The sequence below is a fragment of the Quercus suber genome, unplaced genomic scaffold (genome assembly GCF_002906115.3).
Source record: "Quercus suber isolate HL8 unplaced genomic scaffold, Cork oak 2.0 scaffold_372, whole genome shotgun sequence".
Lineage (NCBI taxonomy): Eukaryota > Viridiplantae > Streptophyta > Magnoliopsida > Fagales > Fagaceae > Quercus > Quercus suber.
Window position 1 is genome coordinate 664,465 of NW_027069824.1, and position 25,523 is coordinate 689,987.

The 25,523-nt window shown below is 34.8% G+C and overlaps 1 protein-coding gene across 2 annotated transcripts in view; it reads left to right on the forward strand.

The window, feature by feature from the left end:
• The window catches only part of LOC112023959 (uncharacterized), a 34,237-nt gene extending 15,332 nt beyond the window's left edge, over positions 1-18,905 (forward strand). For both annotated transcript variants that reach the window (XM_024056589.2, XM_065760576.1), the window contains 12 exons: positions 3,918-4,011; positions 4,431-4,565; positions 6,081-6,181; positions 10,500-10,613; positions 11,422-11,648; positions 12,753-12,808; positions 12,898-13,083; positions 13,180-13,303; positions 13,528-13,586; positions 17,149-17,294; positions 17,436-17,600; positions 18,345-18,905. In XM_024056589.2, coding sequence (XP_023912357.1) covers positions 3,918-4,011; positions 4,431-4,565; positions 6,081-6,181; positions 10,500-10,613; positions 11,422-11,648; positions 12,753-12,808; positions 12,898-13,083; positions 13,180-13,303; positions 13,528-13,586; positions 17,149-17,294; positions 17,436-17,600; positions 18,345-18,647 — 1,710 coding nt within the window. In that variant the 3' untranslated portion in view covers positions 18,648-18,905. The remainder of the gene's footprint in view (positions 1-3,917; positions 4,012-4,430; positions 4,566-6,080; positions 6,182-10,499; positions 10,614-11,421; positions 11,649-12,752; positions 12,809-12,897; positions 13,084-13,179; positions 13,304-13,527; positions 13,587-17,148; positions 17,295-17,435; positions 17,601-18,344) is intronic.
• The last annotated feature ends 6,618 nt before the right edge of the window (positions 18,906-25,523 follow it).

The window sequence follows — 25,523 nt, forward strand, 5'->3', positions numbered from 1 at the left end:
GTAAATCATCTTTAGACGCCAATTGAGTTATATAGTTGGTATTGACCAAAAACCAAAAATTAGCTCATTAGACATTGCTTAAACACAAAAGAGCCCTATAGTAAAATCATCTTTCACTGCCAATGAGTTATATACTCAACTAGCACTTTCTTCAGGCATAATAAATAGTTGGATGGTGGGGTTGTGGGGTTCAAGGTAAAGGATGGTTGTTTGTGAATGGGGAGGAATTTGCAAACTAGAGGCATATTAACTGAAAAGTAGCAGCTTCCTATCAATGATTATACATTGAAGATGGAGATCGACATCCCCGTGTTGGGTGGTTTGCCTTTCTCTTCCATCGAGGAAGAGGAGGCCAATCGGCTGGATAGAGGCTTCACAAAGGAGGAAGTTTTTGATGCAGTAAAAAACATGAGTGGTGACAAAGCTCTAGTAACAAATGATTTCTCAATGGTGTTCTTCTAGTCTTGTTGGAGCATTTTGAAGCAGGGCATCATGAAGGTTTTTCACTATTATTTTCATGAACATGCTGTGTTTGAGAAAAGCATCAATACCACTTTCATTGCTCTTATTCCCAAAAAAAAAAATCAGGGGCTTTAGAGATTAAGGATTTTTGGCCTTAATCATTGGGGTCTACAAAATCATGGCCAAAGTATTATCTAATAGGTTGAAGATGGTTTTGGAGAAAGTGGTGTCTAACTCATTTTTGTTAGAGGGAAACAGATCTTGGATTCAGTTTTTATTGCCAATGCATGTTTAAATAGTAGGTTGAAATTTGGTGTGCCATGGCTGTTGTGTATGTTAGACTTGGAGAAATCCTACGATCATGTGCATTGGAATTTTTGTTTTTATCTCCAAAAAAAAAAAATTGGGGGTAAGGCTATCTATTAGGACCTCTCCTAGACCCCACAAAAGTGGGAGCTTTGTGCACTAGGTACAGTCTTTTTATATATTGCGAAGATTTGGGTTTAGTCCTCGGTGGAGGAGGTGGATTTATGCATAGATCTCCATAGTTCAGTTTTAAATTTTGGTAAATGATAGTTTGAGTGGTTTTTTTTTCCTCCCCAAAGTTCTTGGGGGTTGGGACAAGGGGATCCGTTATCTCCATTGTTATTTTTCATCATTATAGAGGGTTTGAGTTGGTTGTTGGAGAGGGCAGTGGGAGGGCATACCTGTTGGGATTCACTGTGGGATGCATATCTTATAATGTGATCACGATATCCTACCTCCTTTTTGCTGATAATATGTCAATATTTTGGAGGTTGACTATGAACAAATGTGGGATTTGAACAGTGTGTGTGTGTGTGTTTACAAGCAGTCTCTGGTCTAAAGATAAAATTGGGGAAATTCAAGCTGGTTTCAGTAGGTGATGGGTCGAATGTTGAAGCATTAGTTGGTATTTTAGGTTGCAAGGCTTCTAAGTTATTGATGAGAAATCTGGGTCTTCCTCTAGGATCTGCCTTAAAAGAAAAGGCTGTGTGGAATTCCAATGCTTCATAAGTTGGAATGATGATTGGCTGGTTGGAAAAGAATATGTCTCTCTAGGGGAGGCCTAGTGACGCTAATAAAGAGCACCTTATCCAACCTCTTAGCCTATTACTTAACCATTTCCTATTTCTATAGGGTTACTTGTTGGGTAGAGAAGCTCTAAAGAGATTTCTTGTGGGGTGGATTTGGTGATGAGTTCAAGTATCATCCGGTTAGTTGGAGATGTGCGTGTGAGCCTCTTCAAAGTAGTGTTTTGCCCATCAAGAATTTAGTTTTGTTCAATCAGGCATTGTTAAGGAAGTGGCTATGGAGGTACACAACTGAGAGAGGCTTTGTGGAGGATAGTGGTGGAGCACAAATATGAAAGCATGTGGGGAAGACGGTGCTCAAACAAAACTCAAGGTCCATATGGGTAGTCTTTGCAAATTCCTAAGGAAGGGTTGGGGAAGGCTTTTACCAGTTTACTAGTTTCAAGGTAGGCAATGATTTTTTTCTTTTTCTTTTTTTCTTTTTTTTTTTTTTAAGTTTTGGCATATCTCCTGGTATGACGGACAACCATTGAAAGAGAGGTTCTCAAATCTATTCAGTATTGCAAGAGACAAGGATGCTGCAGAGGTAGTCTTTTAAGGTATGATTGGGAGTCTTACCCACTAGGATATTACTTTGTTAGATAGGTTCATGATTGGGAACTGTAGTCAGTGGCCTCTTTTATGGATTTCCTTTATTTAGGGAAGATAAGGCAAGGTGGGGTGGATACTCTGCGTTGGAATCCTTCTTCACGGAATCTCTTTGAGGTTAAGATGTTTTGAGATATTACTTTTTACACCTCATTCGCCTTTTCCCTAGAGGAGTCTATGGAAGCCTAAAGTTCCTCCTAAGGTCAATTTTTCATTTGGACAACAGCTTTGGGGAGAATTCTAACTATTGACAACCTCAAGAAGTGTCAAATAATTGTTCTTGATTGGTGCTGTATGTATAAGGGGATGTGGAGACTACCGATCATATACTCCATTGCCGTGTTGCTCACAAACTTTGGAGTATGGCATTCTCTATTTTCGAGGTTCAGAGGGTTATGCCTAAGGATGTTGTGGAGCTTTAGCAAGCTGGCAAGGAAAGTTTAGTAGGTGTTAAGTGTGACGATTTGGAGAGCGATCTCACATTGTCTCATGTGGGGCATTTGGCAAGAGCAGAATGCTGCAAGGAAATCGCTTTGTTGCTTTCTTTCTATGTTTTATTTTTTTGGGTAAATTGCAAAGTACACCCCTGAAGTTTGGGGTTGCTTGGATTTTACACCTTGAAGTTTGAGAAGTTGGATTTTACGCCCTAAAGTTTGGTTTCTTAGCAAAACTTCACCCTCTGTTAGTTTAGACTGTTAAGTAACACGTTGGTGTGCTAATGTGTCTATTTTTTGCCAAATCAGCCCTAAAATGACGCTGCTTCACTTAAAACAAAAAGAAGAGATGGCACAGAGACATTTTACCCAAACTAGAGGGAAAAAAAAAACTAGTGCTAGTATGACATTGTTTCAGAGCAGACGCATGAAGCCAAATTAAAACCCATCTAGTGTTGTTGTAAAGCTGAAAGAAATTTGCAAAAGAAGACAGTTAGGTGAAAATTTTCCTCCGTTTTCTATTTTCCTTTTAACTTGAAGAATGGAAAAAGGCCCCAACCAAAAGAGAGAAAAGAGACAGAGAAGAGAATTGAAGCAAATTGCAATTGACAAAGCTCCACTTAGCTTAGCATAAGCATAGCCACATTGACATTACCCCTAATTCAACCATTCCCAGGGTAATGTGCACCCTGCTGATCAATCTCTATTCACATGTCACCTGTCCTTTCTCTTCCAATCCGTTCATCAAAGCCCTGGCTAGCAAAAACACACATACAAAACCCATCAAATTCCAATTCTTTTAGAGAAATAAATTTTAATAAATGTTCATCATCATCGACTTATAGTATAGTTAAATTGAGAGAGAGAGAGAGATTAAAGGACTCAGAGATCATTAAATTAGTTGGATGGGTTATGATATGGTTATTGGGGTTTGAATTTGGGCATAGGTTGAGTTACTAAAACGGTGTCATACTAGCACTAGAGTTTTGTGTTTTTAGTTTGGGTGAAACGACTTTGTGCCAACTCTTCTTCTTCCTTTTTTCTTCTTTTTTTAAGTGAAATAGTGGCAAAAAAATAAACATATCAAAACACCAATGTGTCACTTAACAATTTAATCTAACAGAGGGTGGAGTTTTGCCAACGGAACCAAATTTCAGGATGTAAAATCCAACTTCTTAAACTTTAGGATGTAAAATCCAAGCAACTCTAAACTTCAGGAGTGTACTTTGCAATTTACCTTATTCTTTTTTAAACTGTAGATAATTTAGTGCTATTGATTGTTGATTACATTTACATAATTATTTTTGGCTAATGTATGTAGGTGGCAAATGCTGCATGTTATATTCTATTTAAAGATTCTAGGAGTAAAGTCATTTACCATGAGAAGGGCCTAGATCTTGGAATTCTTAACAAAGGTATGCATGTTTGCTGTTATCTTCCACACCGTAGCACTTTGTACTCCTTGTATTAAAAAATTTAAGCAGAAACATCCTCCAATTAATGTGAAATTATAAAGTATATTATAAATTGGTTTGTTATGTAATACCTCCTTTTGAATTTGATGTACTTCTTCTCTGATGGAGTTGCCCTTGCTTACGTTCTCTATACCTGGTTGCGCCCCCTTGGGCTGCTTCCAATGAGTTTTCATGTTTCTACAAACTAGAAGAATTCAAATACCAGGGTCATTAATGCATTACCCTTTCTTTTTTGTCTCTTGTTTTTCTTGGTTAATTGTTATATACTATTATTGTTTACTTGATATGACAACTTTTTGTTTTTGAAATGCATGGGAGATCTACATGAACGCAGTTTCAATGTGTGTGCTTGTTTGCAGCTGTTGAGGAGTTTAGTGTGCAACCTGATGAGTCTAGGTTTGTCCATAACTTGAAAAGCACTTGGTTTAAGAAAGCTGAGATCACTAAGGAACCGTATTTATGTTCTTTGCGGAATTTGCTTCTGTACTTCCCAGGTAAAATGTTCCAAATCATGATTTGTTGTTTGAATTTCCATTTGGTTTCATTTGCCTTTTGGCATATTATGAATATGGTTGAATATCTTCATGATATTCATCATGTGTACTAGGGTTCTTCTGCTTTCATTTTAATTATTTTTTTTGGTATTATTATCCTAGTACATGTGGAGTATACAAACAAATAGCAAAAAGAGATTTCTGAATTAAGCATACCAGGGCCTTATTTCCCTTATAAAAATTAAAGGGAAGCCTGGCTCCTAAGATGCTTGCAAAAGATATCATTCTTGATCACTGCTTTAGTACCCGTTTGGATCCCACGTCCAGCTTCCACGTTTAGCATTTTCCCTTTTTTTTTTTTTTGGACCAGCACCTCTTGCACTTGTTCGTGGGACATGAACAGTGCATTAGGACAAATGAACAGTGTTTGGGGGAGTGAACAGTAATCCAAAAATTATTTTTTTTATTGTTTTTAGCAATAAGTTTTTAGTTTTTGGCAAAATAAGCGGTATTCAAACACACCCTTAATTTCCACTTACATCTGAATTTGGATATTTCTATAGACTACCTTTTTGCTCATGGAGAGCCCTGAGTATTTATTGGTTATTCACATTGATAAAAAATAAGAGCAACCAATTCGTAGGATATTTTTTATTTTGTCCTACCTTTAATGACCATCTCATCCTCTTATTGTGACAAGATTGGAAGATTGTTATTGTCATATTGTATGTAGAAGACTTGGTCTTTTATATACATATTTGCATACATTCAAGAGTTGTATGTATTTATGTACCATGACCTAGCGCATAAGTGCCACTAGGAGGCTTGAAGGAATTTTGACAATTATGTTGATAACCAGACATGGTAGCTATCATTTTTACTCACTTTGGGCTTTCTGTTTTAGGAAATGGAAGCTGTGGTTCCGTAACTGTGCGTGTTCAAGATACCTTTTATACTACTAGCCTTTTCTTTTTGTTTGAAAAAGTGACATGTACAATATGTTATTGAACTAGGTGTATATTTTTGTGTGGGGAGGCTTGAAAGAATTTTGACAATTTTGTGTGTGTTGCCATGCCAAACACACTTTATCTTAGCGATGATTTTCCTGTTGATTTTTTAAATTTATTGTCTTCTTGTCCACCAAGAAATAGAAAAATTGAAATCACTTAAATCTAGGATTATTAGTCAGGGCTTGGAGTAACTAATAAGAACATGGTGATATCATTTATTTCAAGCTGCTGTTCAACATATTTCAGGATCAACTTGATACCTGTTATTTGAACAGTTTGACATGACTTTTCACCGTCATTGAGATTTTAATGGACCTAAATTAGGTTTTGAATCAAGATCACGTCAAGGCAAAATCTTGAGATAATATGTAAATAATGAAAATTGGTTCAGTTGATTTAATTTTTCTTGTTTAGATCAGAAGTTGTGATGTGATCTTTACTAGTTCTTCATGCTGCAATAAAATACTAATCTAATTTTCTCAAAATCTGCCATTGTTTATTACAGGTTGCATCTCTGCAGATGAAAGCAGCAATCGTCTCTTCCTTTCAGACAGCAATCATCATCGAATAATCATATTAAATGGCAATGGAAAGATTTTGGATTGTGTATGTATGAAAACCTTTAAATAGGTTCATGTCAAAATGCAATTCAGTTTTAAGTCTTCCATTTACTGGTGGTTTTATTGTTTGGTTTTTTGTAAAAAAATAAAATGGATATCCCAAATAACAAACATATGCCCATGCACGGACACAGTCACACTTGCACTCTCACAGGACAGGACCCTCACATGCATGCACAAACAAACAAATTTTACACGCATAACTTAATGATAAAGACAAGGGTTTGTTACAAATATGAAATTAAAATGAGAATTATTAATTCTCGAAAATGGAGTTGTTCCTTTGATTTGACAACGTTACGAAGAATTACAATTGCTGTGATCATCTCAATTACCATAAAATTAGGGAATATTCACACTTTTTTGTAGGAATGTTAATTCTCACATATCTTGTATGGAAATTACTAATCTGATATGTAATTCAAATTTTCTCTAAAAAAGTAACCATGTTGAACTAGTTTAGAAAAATAAAATTCTTATTTTCAACCAAAAATATGTTTATCAATGTTTAAGGGTTTTTTTTTTTTTTTTTGAGGGGGGGTGGGGGGTAGAAAATTATCCATAAGGGTTAAATTGTTGATTTTATAGCTACTAAATGTGTAAGATTATTTTAAACAATAAAAGTCACACTTCTATTAAATAAAAATAAAAAATAATAGAAGTCATACTTGTAAATATAGTGTTGTCTAAAAATACAATATAATTCAAATTCTTTTTCATAGGCAAAATAATTCAACTTCTAAGCATATTCAAACAAATAAGTGCTTCAAGATTTCTTGGAATGCATTTCCATACGTAATTTATGATTGTTCTTCTGGTTAAATTCTGTACGATATTCTTTCATGAGAGCTACAATGAAAAGGGATGTGTGGGAGTCTATAAAGAAGAGCTGCCTATCTCAAGATTTTGTTATAATATACACAATTTAACTCTTTCTTTTCATTTCAAGACAAATACATAACAAGTTTGGCTTTTACAAAGCCACCTTTACTTTTATTCAACTATAGGCATTCAGCAACTAACCATTTGTGCAAAATTGACTGTCAAAAGACAGTAGTATAGGTTTGAAGACTGTTGTCTACTGAACTTTTGATACTGATTATTTGAGTTCTCTCAAAAAAGTTTGAGCCAGGAAGTTCATTTGGGGGACAAAAATACCTCCCCATGGTCACTACTCTCATTGGACTTTTTCTTTTCTTTTCTTTTTTTAATTCAATTTTATATTTGATTTTAAATGGATGGCCAATACTTCAGAATGAAGATAGGCAGAGTGACCGATGCAGTCCTAACCTTCAGCTATTTTGTATGATCAACACAAATCAAGGGCCAACTATCTTGTGATTGTTGTTGTGATGCTGAATGGTGTTGATTTTCTTTGAAGCTATTATGGGCTTGAAAGTCAATGTTGTTAAGAGTGAGATTGACATAGGACAAGGAGGAACAACAAACTCTGATTTAAAACACCAAGGCAGATCTGGTATCGCTTGGGTTTTGAAGGATTATGGTTAGGTTTTGGTGGGGAATAGGCTATAAAACAATAGGGATTATAGGGTTTTTAAAGTGTCAAGGATTAATAGGGTTTGGAAATGAAAACAAAGGTGAAAATCAAGATTTGGGTTGCTGTGAATAGTGATGTGAACAGTAATTGTGGATAGTAAAATTAAAGAAAATAGATAAATTCTAGAAATCACATCTAGACTTCCTAAGCATCACACTTAGGGTTCCTTGGCATCACACCTCGGAGAAGGTTGCATCACACAAACCATAAAAGAAAACATAGCTCTTAAATTCTAAAAACATTCATTAATAATCAAACTAAATAACCAAACTAGGATTTCTTAAAAACCTAATAAGACTTGGACTTAGACTCTAAGCCCAACTAAATAACCAAACTTAAATAAAACCCAAAAGAAGATCTATGGACTGTTGGCATAGCACATTCCAGAGTATTATGAAATTACAAAATTGCCCTTGATACTTTTTTATTTTTTATAGATAATAAACAAAATTGCCCTTGATACTTAAAATCAAATAAAAAATATAATAAATCTGTCTTCTCATTGCCTCCTACATCAGAGATTGTTCTAGTTGGTGAGGTAGGGAATCCAAATGCTTTGGCTCGTGTTTTATGTTACAAGGTGGGTAGCTTGCCTATGACTTATTTGGGTATATCTCTTTCCCATTATAAGGATTCTTCTATATGGAATCATATTTTAGAAAAAATGGAAAGGAGGTTTTCTGTTTGGAAACATCTATATTTGTCAAAATGTGGCAAACTTACTTTGTTAAATAGTACTATTTCAAGCCTTCCTACCTATTTTTATCTTTGTTCAATATCCCTCAAGCTGTGGCGGCTAGACTACTAGAAAGGATTTAGATTAATTTTCTTTGGGGGGCTTCTGAGGAAGCTTTTAAATATCCTTTAGTTGCTTGGAATAAGGTTTGTTTGCTAGTGGAAGTAGGTGGGTTGGTGATCCAGAGGATTGGATTGTTTAACCAAGCTTTGCTTGGAAAATGGTTGTGGCACTTCGGGAAGGAAAGTAATAGGTTATGGCGCCAAGTTATAGCAACTAAATATGGTGTGATTGGAAAAGGTTGGTGCACTAGAGAGCAGAGAACTTCTTTAGATAGGTAGTGTATGATGTGGGGGAAGGTCATCTTATTTGATTCTGGTACAATCCTTGGAGTGGACATACTCCTCTAAAGGATTTGTTTCTAGATTTGTTTGCTTGTTCTCAGTTTAAAGAAGCCTGAATTTCTGATTTGGTTGTTTTTGCATTAGAAGGGTGAAGTAGGAGCTAGATTTTACAATTTCACCAAGCTTTACATGATTGGGAAGTAGGAGGGTATATGTTCTTTTTTTGAGCTTCTTTATTACCATATGATGAGGGGTGAAGGGGATGATAGTCTAACTTGGAAGTTGACTCAGATTGGTGTGTTTGATATGCGCCCCTATTATAATTTTTTGTCTAGTTCTCTTACTAATGTCTTTCCTCAGAAGATCATTTGGTGTGTAAAGGTGCCTAAAAAGCTGTCTTTCTTTTCATGGACAACAACTTGGGGAGGGATACTCATAATTGATAATCTTGTCCAGAGAGGGTAGTCCCTAGTTAATTGGTGTTGCTTATGTCGTTGTGATGGGGAATCTATGAACCATCTTTTACTCCATTGTAAGTTTGCTCATGCTTTGTGGAGTGAAGTTTTTCAAGTGTTTGGGATCCAATGGGTGATGTCGAAGACGGTTAGTTCTCTTCTTTTTGCATGAAGGAATTGATCTAGGAAGCACCTATCAACTACCTGGCATATGGTTCCAACATGTTTAATGTGGTTAGTTTGATAGGAACGTAATACACGTACCTTTGAGAGACCCTTAGATCTCGTAAAATCTCTTTTATTTGGTACTATGTTTTAGTGGGCTTGGATTTGGAGTTTACGCAATGTCTTTCCGTTCCTGATTTTTTGCATTTTGTTAGCTTTAGCTCTTGAGTTCTATGTATTTGTTTCATGTTTAGAGTGGTCATCATCGCGATTTGTGATTTGTGTTTTGTTGGCCCAAAAATCCGGTATTTACTATAAATAGACTGGGGCTTTGGTAACTAAAGGATATTTCTGATCATTCTCCTCTAATATGACACACTCTTTTCAAGTTATATGGTTAATAGGATTAGTTGACTGGAGGCGGATCTGTTATTCTTTTAGAAGGAGAAGAATCAGAAAGATATGTGGACAACTTGAGAGCAATCAAGACCAGTTCTATCTGACATGAAGGATTCTATAAAGAGAATTAGTGTGCTGGAGATTAATAAACTAAGAAAGAGACGACCAAAAGGATCACTTGAGGAACTACTTCTTAGACTATCTTAGAATAAGAGAAGCAAACTTTTGAAATTACTTGAAGCCTGAAGCTGTTCCTGCAAGGCAGGGAAGCTTCTCTGTAAAGTGGCTTGCTCCTCCCACAGAACATTGCTCCTCAGAAATGCCCTTCTCTGAGCTGGGGCAAGACACCAGTGGGTTGTTTTCTGCTGGAATCCACTCCTCTAAGACTTGACCCCCCTTGTTAGGCAGTTCCATTTATTGAGTCAAACTCATTTGATTTTGTATACCAAGCAATCCAAGTTCCTAGTATGTAAATTTTTGTAATTTTTATGCAGTCCTCTATTTTGTTTTAAATTTCATGATGCATTCAGATTACCCTTTTATTTTTCCTTCCCTTGGGTTCTGGTCATCCCAAATTTCATCCCTGCAAAAAATAAAATAAAATAAAAAATAAATCTATATTCTGATATTTGTTATTTATGTGTCAGATTGGTTCTTCCCCTGGTTTTGAGGATGGAGCATTTGAGTCTGCCAAGTTGGCCCGTCCAGCAGCTTCATTTTATCATGCTGTAGATGATTGCCTATATTTTGTGGATTCAGAGGTATACTTTTGGAACTTATTGAATAGCTAATTGTGATATGACAGATTTTGTATCAAGACCCTTGAGTTCGATATATTCTAGGCAGATAAAACTGTGCTGATTGACAATTTCTTTAAGAACCCAGCCTTTTGAAACTTTTGTGCAACTCTGCTGCACCAACTATCTGATTATTGATGGATTCTGCAAGACTTTTGGAGGAAAAAGTAACAGATATCATCTAATCCTTCTCTACTTATTGTAAATGGACCACAATTTTTTGGTTTTCCATCGTAGATGTAAGGTAATAAAGACTACTGGTTGATCAACCAATTGCCACGTGAATGAGTAAATGAGTAATGATATCAATTAGGTCATATAATCTGATATTGTTGCCTTAGTTTATTAGTTCACAAGTCCTCTGATTGTGAATAATTTCTGATTGGCAACAGGTTTATTGTGCCTTGTATTAGATGCTTTTTTCACGGCAAATTTACTCTTATTAATATTTCACTGAAATTTGTTATTGCCAGTGATAAATTCTGTATTTTTCCTTGTTAAGTACTAGAAAATGTATGCTTGCATTATCTATATATTGCAAACTATAGATTACGTAGCAAACCAAGAGTAATAATTGAGGCATAGTAATTTTAAATTCTTCTCAACTAGAATTCACAAATTCTTTTAGGTTTGCTCAGCAAATTGCTTTTCACTATTAGTTCTCTATATGACTGCTCTTTTTGTTAAATGAGAGATGCTGTCTTTTCTCACTAGACATTTTATTTACGTTTTTTTTACTAATAATTTTATTTGCATTTGTCTGTCTACTAAGAACCATGCCATCAGGAGAGCTGATATGGGAAAGAGAATTTTAGAGACTCTCTATCCAACAAGCAACATTGATAAAAAGAATAATGGTTTATGGACCTGGATCGTGAACAAGCTGGGTCTAGGAAGAAGTGTCGATACAAAATCTGAAGATTTGGATTCTGAATCTTTGATGTTCCCTTGGCATCTGATGAAATCAAAGGATGATACTTTATTAATCATAAACCGCAGGTAAAGGACACTATTTTGTAACTATAACTTCTACAGTAAATTGTAGATACTTGTTTCTTTTCTCCAAATGCTGCAACCTTGGAAGACTAATTTGTTGCAACTTCAAAATTTTGTCAATTCAAGAATTATTTTATTTAGATCAATATGTAAGTCCAATTGAAGAAAAAGTCGTGTAAGGTTTTAAAAGTCTAGTTATAAGTATTCTTGGGTTGGCACAGTTTTTTAATTTGAGTTTTTATTTTATTAGTGTGGTGAAGGGCAAGGATTTAGTTCTTTTATTTTCTGAATTTAGCAGCTGTTTATGTATTCATTTTTGGAGACTCTAGAATCTAAAGTATTGTCTGTACTGTACTGCTGCAGTCCCAGGGGCCTCTACATCTAGGCTCAAAAGTGAAAAAGATTTTCAACATAGGTGTTTTTTTTTTTTTTTTGGGGGGGTGAGGGGGCTATGAAGAGAGATTATTTTCTGCTTTATTCTCAGAATTAGTAGTAGTGATGAGGAAAATAGTATTTGTACTAATTTGTTTTTGAGGTCAGACTTTATTGTGATGGCATGTGCCTTTTGTTTAAATAATGTCTTGTGGGTTTGTGTCCAGGAATTAGTCTCAAGGCTGCCTACTAACTACCTTTTACAAAGCCACATAAATTTTGGGAGCTATGTATATGAGTATAGCCTTTCTTGTTTGGATCAACTAGTTGCAGCAGTGGAAAACATGTTAGAAATTTCTTACTGACACTGTTATGACGTATACACAAAATATTTATAACCTTTTAGATATCTCAACAATTGTATCAAGGGAAAGGATAAAAGCATAGATATTCATTTTCATGAGTGAAAACATATCAATAATTCAATTAGCCAATGTTGGTCCAGCTAAGGCAGTGCAAAGATATTACTGCCCAAAAAAGTATGTTGTCCTGTGTGAAGTTTGCAAATAGAACATAATTTTGAGCATGCTGATTATGCTCAGTGTCAATGTGTCTCTACTAAAATAAGATATAAATGTCTTAAATATATTCAGTTACTGGCCTACATATTTGTAGTCGACCATACATTTATGTAATTCTAAAGGGGCGGGTATCATAAATTGGTTTTATTTGCAGCTTTGAAACTCTTTGGATCATGGATATGACTTCAGGAGATATAGAAGTTGTAAAAGGTTTGGAATTAGTTTCTTGCCTCCTGGTTTCTTGTTTAAATTGTGTCAACTTATAGGTCTAATATTAGCTCATGAAAATTCTTACGAAGGATTTCCAAAGATTTTGGAAACCTGTGGACAGTGGATCATGGAGAAAGTATCCCTTTTGAAACAGATTCCATGTGATTGGTTGCAACCGCAGTTTGAAGCTTCCGGTTCACAAGAGGAGCTTTCGTATGCTTGTCTCATGTCTTCATTAACAACCTTGCAGAATCACATATTCATTTGTGACACAGGTATCAGTTTTTACTGGATTATGATCATCTACCTTTATTATGAACTTATTCGATGGGTTGTGTACTGTTCTTATTTCATCTCATGTGTTTCTCTAGTTGGACAGAGGATTCTGAAAGTTGATGGAGATTCTGGTGTCTTTTCAAACCTCCAATTTTCAAATTTTGGGATCCTAGGTTTACCTTATTGGTTGTCTTCCCCTTTAGAGAGAGTTTATGCTGTGTAAGTATATGTTTACTTATGTTGAAAATGTTGAGGCTTTTTCATTATAAATATTTGGCCGTGTTTGTTTTACAAATGCAAATATAAAGCAGATATGGTTCCCACTAAACTCACTATTTTTTCAATCCAATATCTGTCTAATGTGATGGCAGTGTGCCGAGTTTCTTTATTCTGAACCCCACTTATATTCCCCCCCCCCCCCAACTTTCTGGCTGCTTTGACAGTAATTATGGACTCTGTGGAGCACAGATTGATCAGCTTCAATGTTTCAGATTGCTGCCAGGTATTATGTTTGAATTATAGTTGTCAAAACACTTAGCAAAGGCTAGGTGATGGGCCTACCAATTGCCTAGGCAGTTGCCAAGTGACATAACATGTAAGGATTTTGCCTTTGGACTTTGATTTGAACAACTAACGCACTGGTACGTGGTGTGCACATAGTAATAATGGCATTTCAAAATTATTGATGATGTGCTAGAAACAACGTGCAGATAACATGATTAAATCTATGATAACCTTTGATGAAAAAACAAAAATACAAAGTGAGTGTCAATAATTTTTGAGGTGCTTTAATTGGAGGCCAAAACATGAAAAAAAAAATGTATATACACACACACACACATGTTCAAAAATAAGAATTATACTAAATTTCAAAACTAAATTTCTATGTGAAAAATAGAACTAACACCTATTCATTTTTTCAAAAAATAAAAAAAAAGAAAAGATATAAAAAGATTGATTCTTGATACATTTCTATTCAATCATTTGAATCTAATGCAACTTGTCTTCTAAAAAAAAAAATTAAAAGTCATCAATAATTGCTTTTGTACTAAAATCATGGTAATTTCCCCTTCAATGTCGAAAGAAGTCTAAGTTGGTTACTATTGCATCAAACGGTGGTAGTAGGAGTTGGAATATTCAATTCCACCGTGCTCTTGATGATTGGGAGGTGGAGAGAGTGTATGTTTTTTACAAGCATACTTATTCCAAAATGCCAAGGGGTGAGGGGGTTGATAGATTGGTTGGAAGTTAACCTCGAATGGTGTTTTTGATGTGCGCTCTTTCTATAATTCCTTATCCAACCCTCCTACCATCTTTCTGATGTTTGGAATTCAGTAGGTGATGCCAAGGACAGTTGTTTCTCTTCTTTTTGCATGGGAGAATTATTTGAGGATAGACCTTTCTTTGGTTTGGTATATGGTCTTAGCCTGTTTAATGTGGCTAATTTGGAGGGAATGAAATACCTACAATTTTGAGGATTTTGAGAGATCTGTTGAAGTCTTTGCTAGTTGGGACTTTGTTTGTATGGTCTTGTATTTGGGGTTTTACGCAATGTATTTCCGTATTTGATTTCATTCAATCTGCTTTTTTTTCTCTTTGATTTGTTTGTATTTGTTTCAAGTACAGTTTGTTCATCATCATCACGAACAAGATGTATTTTTTTTAATGAAATTATCTATTACCTATCCAAAAAAAAAAGAAAAAAAAGGAATTCGTTAAAAGATCATCTTTTATTTTGTTGTGAAGCCTAGTTTAACAAATTCATCATAATTGAAAATGCTTGTTATACGAATGGATCTTGTTGGGTGAATTGTTTCATTGTTGTATGTCCTACTTAGTTAATTTTTTCTTACTTGGACCCGCAGTACTTCTTTTGACTACTCCTAAGATATAGTGGAAACATTTTGTTATGGTGGAGAGTGGGGAGTGAGTANTTAGCAAAGGCTAGGTGATGGGCCTACTAATTGCCTAGGCAGTTGCCAAGTGACATAACATGTAAGGATTTTGCCTTTGGACTTTGATTTGAACAACTAACGCACTGGTACGTGGTGTGCACATAGTAATAATGGCATTTCAAAATTATTGATGATGTGCTAGAAACAACGTGCAGATAACATGATTAAATCTATGATAACCTTTGATGAAAAAACAAAAATACAAAGTGAGTGTCAATAATTTTTGAGGTGCTTTAATTGGAGGCCAAAACATGAAAAAAAAAATGTATATACACACACACACACATGTTCAAAAATAAGAATTATACTAAATTTCAAAACTAAATTTCTATGTGAAAAATAGAACTAACACCTATTCATTTTTTCAAAAAATAAAAAAAAAGAAAAGATATAAAAAGATTGATTCTTGATACATTTCTATTCAATCATTTGAATCTAATGCAACTTGTCTTCTAAAAAAAAAAATTAAAAGTCATCAATAATTGCTTTTGTACTAAAATCATGGTAATTTCCCCTTCAATGTCGAAAGAAGTCTAAGTTGGTTACTATTGCATCAAACGGTGGTAGTAGGAGTTGGAATATTCAATTCCACCGTGCTCTTGATGATTGGGAGGTGGAGAGAGTGTATGTTTTTTACAAGCATACTTATTCCAAAATGCCAAGGGGTGAGGGGGTTGATAGATTGGTTGGAAGTTAACCTCGAATGGTGTTTTTGATGTGCGCTCTTTCTATAATTCCTTATCCAACCCTCCTACCATCTTTCTGATGTTTGGAATTCAGTAGGTGATGCCAAGGACAGTTGTTTCTCTTCTTTTTGCATGGGAGAATTATTTGAGGATAGACCTTTCTTTGGTTTGGTATATGGTCTTAGCCTGTTTAATGTGGCTAATTTGGAGGGAATGAAATACCTACAATTTTGAGGATTTTGAGAGATCTGTTGAAGTCTTTGCTAGTTGGGACTTTGTTTGTATGGTCTTGTATTTGGGGTTTTACGCAATGTATTTCCGTATTTGATTTCATTCAATCTGCTTTTTTTTCTCTTTGATTTGTTTGTATTTGTTTCAAGTACAGTTTGTTCATCATCATCACGAACAAGATGTATTTTTTTTAATGAAATTATCTATTACCTATCCAAAAAAAAAAGAAAAAAAAGGAATTCGTTAAAAGATCATCTTTTATTTTGTTGTGAAGCCTAGTTTAACAAATTCATCATAATTGAAAATGCTTGTTATACGAATGGATCTTGTTGGGTGAATTGTTTCATTGTTGTATGTCCTACTTAGTTAATTTTTTCTTACTTGGACCCGCAGTACTTCTTTTGACTACTCCTAAGATATAGTGGAAACATTTTGTTATGGTGGAGAGTGGGGAGTGAAAACACCAATGCAGCAGAGAACTAACACATGAATCGGATCCACTTATATAATTGCAATAAAAACTAAAAGAGGAAATAGAAGTACAACCATTCTATGATTGAAACAGCATGAATCACGAAAGTTAAACATCACATTTATTATCATTATATGTCTAATATTATTATTAAAAAAAACCTATTAATGTAATACATCAAAAATAAAAATAAAAAAATAAAAAAACTGCAAACACACAAAAAAAGAACTCAAACAATCCTTAAGGTAAAACCATGAAGCATGGCATCACTAAAAACCCAAGTCTCAAACTTTTAACTTTGGATCTCAAACACTGAACAAGCAAACTATATTGCCAATCACATATGCATCAATTGACCATTTTATTTTCTAGATTCTTTGGGTCAACTTTCAATTTAGAAGTGCTAGTTATTAATTTGGGTTGTGGGGATGGCCCCCTAAAGAAATTTGTTGTTTCTTTCTTCTTCTTCCTCTGGGAGTTCAGCCAATCAAGTCAAAGTGCTTACCTTGGCTGAGCAGTATTTTTGAAATAAGCACTTGTTTTGTTCACATAAGGAGATAATGCTACTGGCTTGTCACATAAGTAATAAGCACTTGCTTGTCAATGGTAAATTTACCTGTCAGAATTTTTGTGATTCTCATCTAAAATATTCTCATTGTTCGAATTATGCAATATGTTTTAATCTGATTGGTGATCATTGAATTCACCTATATGTGGCAGGTAGGATCGATATTCAGTTAAATGTGGATATCCCTGTGGATACTGAGCTTGTAGAACCATTACAAGACGGATGTATATGGCACCAGGCAAGAGGAGCTGCTACTGAAGTCTCAGCAGTAGAGGATGTTGCTGGATCATCTGAGAAGGTTCTCTCTCTCTCTCTCTCTCTCTCTCTCTACTTTGCAGTACTTTATTTTCTGAAATATTTTTTTTGTTCCTTCATAAACTTGTTAGTCATACTCCTATTATGCCTGTTGCTTAAGAGTTCACCTTTTGAATGAATGTAGGTTGGTGTTGCCCAACAGTGGTATGACGAGTTGGATAGTCTTGCCTTCTCTACACCTGAAACAGAACTGACTGTTGAAGATGATAATATAACTAAGGATAATAAATTTCAAGATGAAAGGGTTCACATTAACTGTGCTGTTAATACAAGTCCAGGAACAAGTGAGGTATGCTTGTTCAATTGTTTGTATTTTTATCTGTTTGTTTCATTGTTTGAAAGCAACAGAATCTAAGAGCAATGAGAAATTTTCTTTTTTTTCCTGCCAACTGTGCTCGACGCTGGAATTTGGAGCAAAAGAACCATCTATCCCATAAATTGTGAATCCGGAAATAACCATATTTAACTTAGAAACAACCTAATCAGCTGAGTTGGTTGACAAGTAAAACCAGTTTGTTTTCTGCTTCAAATTTGAGTTGTAAAATGAATTACTGACTAGTGAATGTTTCAATTCAATTAAACGATGTTGGATGCAGCGAACTTTCAAATGAATTAGTTGTAACTTCTATATTGGCTCAATTATTACTTGTGAATAAAACAGAGCTCAAATGATTATATCTTTTTTCCCCTTTGTTGGGTCTATCTGATGAATAATAAAAATGGTGACAAGAATATGGTGTGAGAAAAATTATTTGTACTCCAAAACCTTTTTCGTTTTTTAGATTATGACTTCCCTGGTCTTCCTCTCTTGGACAATCTTCTCAAAAAGGTCAAAAATAGAACAGAGGTTCAATTAACATCTTGTAATACAATTATATAATACTATAAATATGGCTTGTAAAACGTTTGTCTACAATTGCAATGTAAAATTTGGATGTAACATTTTTGGGTTCATACTTTGTATCTGTTATTTTCTGAGACTCCATTTTTGTTCACTTAGTACTGATCATCTTCTTTCCTAAAAATGCCACAGGTTATTATTTGTGCGGTGTTGTATCTAAAACTAAGAAAAAACCCAGATTTAGAAGAGGACAATCAGGAGAAATACGCAGCACGGATAGTGGATATATTGAAACCAGAGAGAACCATAAGAACAGGAGGAGAGTCATGCATTCACTTGTTAAAATCAAACAAGGATTTGAGAGACCTCATTTTCATGAAACCTCTGCATGTGAGGATAAAATTTGATAGTCCTGATCACCCAAAAGCTGATAATTCAAAAGATATAGTATTAACGGACTCCTCCGTTGAGGTCAATGTGTCACTTTACTCATAATGCTTAGGTTGATGAGTACAAATTTTTTCAGTCATTTAGTTCAATTTTATTGTAATGTTCTGTAATCTATCATTAGGATTAATGGTTTTGCTGTTCTTAAGGAAAATGACTACTCTGATACAGGGAGTGAGTAAAGTCATGTGTTTTGGAATTTCAATGTGTTCGGATGATCGTAGACTTGGATTATTGAAGGGTAAGTATGATAAGAGTATCAAATACCAGTTCCTTTTTGTCTCTAAGAGAATCGTAAGACTTGTATGAACTGCATTCTCAATGTTCCAGAAATATCCTTGAATTTATGATGTTAGAGAGAGAGAAAGAGAGAGCAATGTTTACTAGCTTCATTTTATATAAAAATACGAGGTTGTTACCCTTTAATATATTTTTGTGGCAACACCTAATTTTTTCATTTGTGATAGGTAGATGGTAGGGGGAGAGGAAGCGAAGTTCAAATTACAGACAGGGCACCACAAATGATGTTATTATCATTGGATTATCTTTTGAATCCCATTCTAATGGTTATGAAACATTCATCTAGCAAAGAATTTTGCCAAATTATCAGCATTTAGCAAGTTAGAAAAATGGAATAACTAAACTTGGTAGGAAGAACTAAACTTTTTGTCAGTGATGCAACATAGACAGTACACGGGGAAAATGATTGTTTAGTTTTAATTTTTGAACTATGTAGTCAAATAGTCTCCTTTTTAAACTATGTAATAAGATACTCTTATTTTGAAACTTGATATTGTTGATGTCAAGTTTTGAATAGAACTTAACATTAGTAATGTGCATATTTTTTAGTGGCACTCGATGTTTCTAATGTCGAGATTTGCTCAAAATTTCAAAAAAAAAAAAAAAAAAAAAGTGGCAAATACCAAGGTTTTAAAAACCGGTATAGTGAAAAAATCGAAAAATGAACTAATTATCGATTTTCTAGTTGAACTAGATGGTTAAACCGATGACATCATAAATAATTTAATTATTATTTATTTAAATTATACAAATAATTAATAATTTTTTAATATACTAAAACTAACAAACCAATAATAATAAATATATTTCTTTAAAAGAAAATACAATAAATAACATCTTTTTAAAGAATTTAATATAATAACATTACAAAACATTCATCCTTAACATAATAAACTTAAATATTATGTTTTTAGGTTTTTGTCTAAAACGACATAGTTTTAGATTGGGAAAAAGTATAAAAAAAAAAAAAAAAAAAAAAAACAGTGTAGTTTTAAGTTTTCAACCCAACCGGTCATAACCGGTTTGACCACGTCGGTTCTCGGTTTTTCAATTGAATCGGCCGGTTTTTGATTTTTTTTTTTTCGGTTTTTAAGTTATTTTCGGTTTTTGCCAAGTACTTATTGTAGGGTTTGGCTTACCTTCATTACTTTTTAAAAAAGAATCTTCTTTTTCTTTTTCTTTTTTTCAATGAGCAACTATCATATCACTAACTAACTAAATAAAATGTGGAGATTAAAACACTTTACCATTTGTCATTGTATATGTAAAACAAAATGACATATTTAATTAAAAAAATACTGGAGGTAAGCGAAACCCATTATTGTGTTGTGTACCCATCTATTTTTCTTTTTTCTTTTTCTCCTATTCTAAATTCTAAACCATACATACCTTATGCCTTGCAATTGTCAATTCTTTGATGTTAGTTGTTTGATGTGAGTTGTTTTTTGGTGATTTTTTATTTTACTTACCCATATTCATCCCTTACCATTTGTGTACAGAAGAGTTTATCATATAAGAGAACAACAACATAAGCTGTTTGAAAGAAATCAAGCCATAACATTAAGAAATTCATAATCTAAAAAGTAACAAGTTTAAATCTTAGTTTCGATTAAAGAATAAAGAAATTGTATAGTAAGTAGTAGAAACACGTTATCAATACAAAGAGTGCATCAATAAAAGAGATCAGCTTATTTGCAACGTCTAGAGTTCGTCGCTAAAGCACAAAAAAACCATTGCAAAACGCATTACCAACAGCAAAAAGTCGTTGACAGTCATTGGCAAAATTGACAAGGCCATTGCTAAAACTCATTTTCTACCACAAAAGGTCATTTTAAAGTAGTTGATTTTTTTGTCAATAATGCAACTTCATACGAGGAAGTTTTTGTGACAAACTAAGGTCGTCGTTAATTTATATTTTGATGACTAAAAGCCATCGTAAGTACAAAAATTCAAATTCATAGGAAGAAGTTGCATGATCATATACCTTTTGCAATGAACAATGGCTACCGTTCATGTATTTTTTCGCCAACTATAAGCCATCGTCAATACTAAATTTTTTTAATAAAAACTATAACATCAATGTGACCATTTTTTTTTCCCGGCAAACTTTAACCATTATTAAAAACCATTTGCAACAAAATGGCTCCGTTGAAAAGAAAAAAAGAAGTCGTTTTTAATACTTTAATTGAGATTAAAAAAAATGCTGTCGATAAAGAAACTTACAGTCACTTAGTTATAATATATAAATAAAATTTATGTTCAGAAAAAATTTTATATTCCCATATTTAGAATAATTAATATATAAATTACAAAAATATATCTCACAAAGGTTTCTCCATTCAAATAACAAGCATGAATCCATAATTGCTCAAAACTAATAAGTTCATAATGCAATATAAAAACGAAAATATTAAAAGGTCTACAAAATAGCATTGTGTTTAATAAGACATGAAAGCTATATTATCTTTCACCAAATTTGAAAACACAAATATTGGAAGATCAATCATCACTTGAGTCAATGTCTTCCATTTGAGATTCACATTCCTCCTTAGAGTCATCTTCTATGGCATCTTTTACGTCATTATTCACATTGTGAACTCCTCCAACATTGGTTTGCAATATTTTAGATTAAACTTAATAAATTTACAAAAAATTATTACTACGTAAATTATATTTACAATGCATATCAAAGAACCAACTAAAATGTTTTCATTTAACAACATCAACAACAACCACCACGGTAAATGACAATATCGTCAACAAAAAAAACAATTATAATAACACAAACATTGCATCAATGATAAATCCTTACTATCAACAAGAACCTTGAGTTCTCTTGTGAAGGAAAACTCCAAAGAATACATTCACCACCAATAACTATGTTGACCAAGTGGTAATAGGGAAGATAATGGCCTAGGTGATGTTAGAGTGGCAAGAGGTTGGAGGGGCTAACTTGAACAAATGCATAGATGATTTGGTCAATTACGGAGAGAACGTTGAGTCTTGTATTCCAAGAGTTCCAAAGAAGCCAGATGCTGCCACTGAACCCTGTAGCATCCAAGCGGCAAAGGCTTTTAAAACAGAGGGCGAAGCTAACATCTTCTACTCATTGGCTGGATATGCAAGTTTCCACAACAACAACAATTAAGGGTCTATGTGTGTGGATGAGATTAGCAATGTTTCTATGGAAATTTGGGTTTCTAGCACCTCTACAATTCCAAACGAGGAAGGGGGTCCAACAAGTGACGAGGATGTGGGTTTAGTAAGATGCAATACACAAAGCAATTCATTGGTTTGTTTAGAAGGGCATCCATCAATAGACGAAAGCATTAAGGTTAATGGAGGACTGAGATGGTTATGATTGTTTCCTCCCTCCTCAGCAAAGGAAGGTGGATGAGTGTGCTCTCCAAAGTGAGAGTGACTGTCTTGATTTCTTGGGCTCATACATTGTTCTTTCTAATTCTCCTTAAACAGTTTAGGTGACCTCCACGATGAAAGGTACCTCTGAGGACAGTGCGAGGTTCTGTCCAGCAAGAAGGAATGGAGGAAGTAAGCTTGATTGTAAAAGAAACTAACGTAAGTTTGGTGAGAAAAATGTATTATAAATTGCCTGAATTGTGTGTTTAGAGGAAGAAATGGAGTTTCGATCCGAAGTGGTCTTTCCTTCATCTATTTGATTTTAACCCAAAAATAATTTGGGTAAGCTTGAATCCATCTAAGGAGGTTGTTGTTGATTGGACCCAAACGTCCTTGATGAAAGAGGGCCTGATTATTATGGGTGTATGGTTGAAAAAAGGGGGTTCAAGGGGTTAAAATCAGGAATGGCAAGGAGTCAGGTTTGGGCCCCTTTTTTTCATACCCAGACCCGACCCACAGGTCTTTCCCAGAAACCCGAACCCGACTGTTTATTAAACGGATTTTTTTTCTTAACCCCAAACCCGCTCTATTGGGCCTCCACAAGCCCCATCCCTTCATGCCCAACCAAGCCCAAAATCAGAACCACAAACTTCCATTTATGATTTTTTCGGCCTAAAATCACAAACACAAACGCAAATCCAAACACGATCACAGACATAAACACAGAAATCCCAAACACAAATGTCAGATTTGTGATTTTCCCTTTCAAAATCACAAACCAAATACAAATTTTAGATCTACGATTTTCCCTTTCAAAATCACAAACTCACATTGAGACGAACTGAACCCAGAAAAAAGAAAAAAATGGAGATCGAGGTGGAGCGAGGCCATAAGGCCATAAGTCCATAGGCGAGGAAGATGAGAAGGGCAGAGGGTTGTGTTTCAGTGTGAGATCGACGACAACAAGGACGAAACGAAGTTGAGAGTTGTGCCTGACAGCCTGTGTTTAACTACTTATGGGCTTGTGGCCGTGTGAGTGAGAGAGCTGAGAGATGAAGAGGGAGAGGCGGACATGTGAGACAGTGAGTGAGATTATGAGCTGGAGATGAGAGGTAGAGGTATGCTGAAGAGATGAGAGGTGGAGGTGTGAGGCTGTGAGGTGAAATGAAATGAGGGTGAGGGGGGACTAAGGGAGGCGTGAGCTGCTACTGAAAAAATCAGGGACTTAGGGTTAGTTGTAGCTATATATATAAGGGGTTTTTTGTAATTTCAAGGTAACTGGGTTTTATCCGAGTCGGGTTTCGGGTTTTTTTGATGTGACTCAGACCTGACCTGGACCCGCTTCAAGTTTTTTTTTAAACCCATATCGGACCCTATTCCTAATCAGACTGGGTAAAACCCAACCCATTAGGGTCGGGTCGGGCCGAGTACCCGCGGGTCGGGCAAAAATTGCCATCCCTAGTTAAAATGAGGTGAGACCTTAAGGTTCTCTCTTTGCAATGGCTAGAGGGGAAATGCATAAGCAAGAGAGGTTTGAAAGTTAGAAAGTTTGGGATTTCCTAAGAGAGAGATATGAGAAATTTTTGGTGGGTTAGTGCTCTCAAAAGATTTGGATAATTTGGCTGAAGAGGGAAAGGAAGGAAGTGCTACAGTATTGTCCATAGGGATATGGGATGAGGTTTCTATTTTGATGAAGTGAGGTTCAAATGTTAAGAAGGGATTAAGCTGTTTTGGTGAAAGTTCAATAGTCAAAATAGTCTCAGTGGCCATGAGATCAAAAGGCAATGAGCTATAGGAGGAAGGGACAAGGGTTGAAGGGGTAGTGGGTTTAGGTTGGGCGAAAGGGTAAAGCAAGGGAAGAGGTAAGTAAGGGGCATGTTAATTTGTTTTTTGCTAGGCTAGAGGGGAGAAAGTTGATGTTGGAGGTGAAAACTGTGTTAGAAGGGAAAAAAGTTATACGAGCATAGTAACCATAGATTTGCTTGGTGAGTTGTCAAGGTTAGATGGGCGGTAATTTGGAGAAATCACAATAGTATTAAGCAACTGTGATAATTGTTGGGTTTTGAGTTAAGAGGAGTCCTAACGTGAATTTCTCTCTCTCTCTCTCTCTCTCTCTCTCTCTCTCTCTCTCTCTCTCTCTCTCTCTCTCTCTCTCTCTCTCTCTTGATGAAAAAGTGGAGATTTTAAAAAGTGCATTTTTAAAAAGCTGAGTGTTTGGTAAAAACTGTTAAAAAGTGTTTTTTGAAAAAGCTGAGTGTTTGGCTAGCACCTATAAAAGTGGCAGTTTGAGGGATAAATTACCAAAAAGGACAATATATATATAAGAGAGTTTATTTCATACTTTTTTTTTTTATGTGAGTTTATTTCATACTTAAATCAACTACTTCATATACTTAAATCAATTTTTCTCTTTCTAAAAAAATTATTTTTTTTCATTAATATTAGCTAATAATAACCTACCACTTAAAATTTATTGTGAAAATATTGCGATAAAAATTGATACAGATTTTAATTTTAACGTACTATTAAAATTATTTTTTCTCTTTCTAAAAAAATTATTTTTTTCTCACCAATATTAGCTAATACTAACCTACCACTTAAAATTTATTGTGAAAAAATTGTGATAACATTCTTTTTCTTTTTTTCCTTTCTTTTCTCTCTTTTTTATCCTCCACACACGCATTTCTTTTTTTTTTTTCCCTCTTTTTTTTCCTCCACACACGTACCCTTCCTCTTTTTCTTTTTTATCCTTCTTTTCTCCTTTGTTTTTCCCTGCCATTCTTCCAAACGCCAGAACATTCCAAGCCCTCCTTCCTCTTTTTTTTTTTTTTTTTTTCCTGCCGTCGTTTACATTTCTTCGCGGTGGTGGTTGTGGAGGTGGCCGTGGCCGTGGTGGAGGAGTTGAGAGTGGTTGTTGGGATTTGGAGGGTCCCTCCGACGGCGATGGCGGGGACTGTTTCGGTGCCGGTCGCTGCGATGCTTGCGTTCTCGGCATGTTCTAAGAGCCACTGGAACTCATGACTCTTCAACTTCTTCTCCACCGGAACTCATCCATTGCAAGATGGGTACAAAACTCCATTGTAAGATGGGTACAAAACTCCATTTGATCCTAATTTGCAATATTCTGATTTTTTTTTTGTTTTGCATTCTGAGGAATCCTAATTTGCAAGGGATTAATTTTATTTTTCCTTAGCTAATTTGGGAATTTGTTATAGATTTTTTGTGTTTGGATTTGGAAATTTGTTATTGAGAGGGCAGAGGATTTTT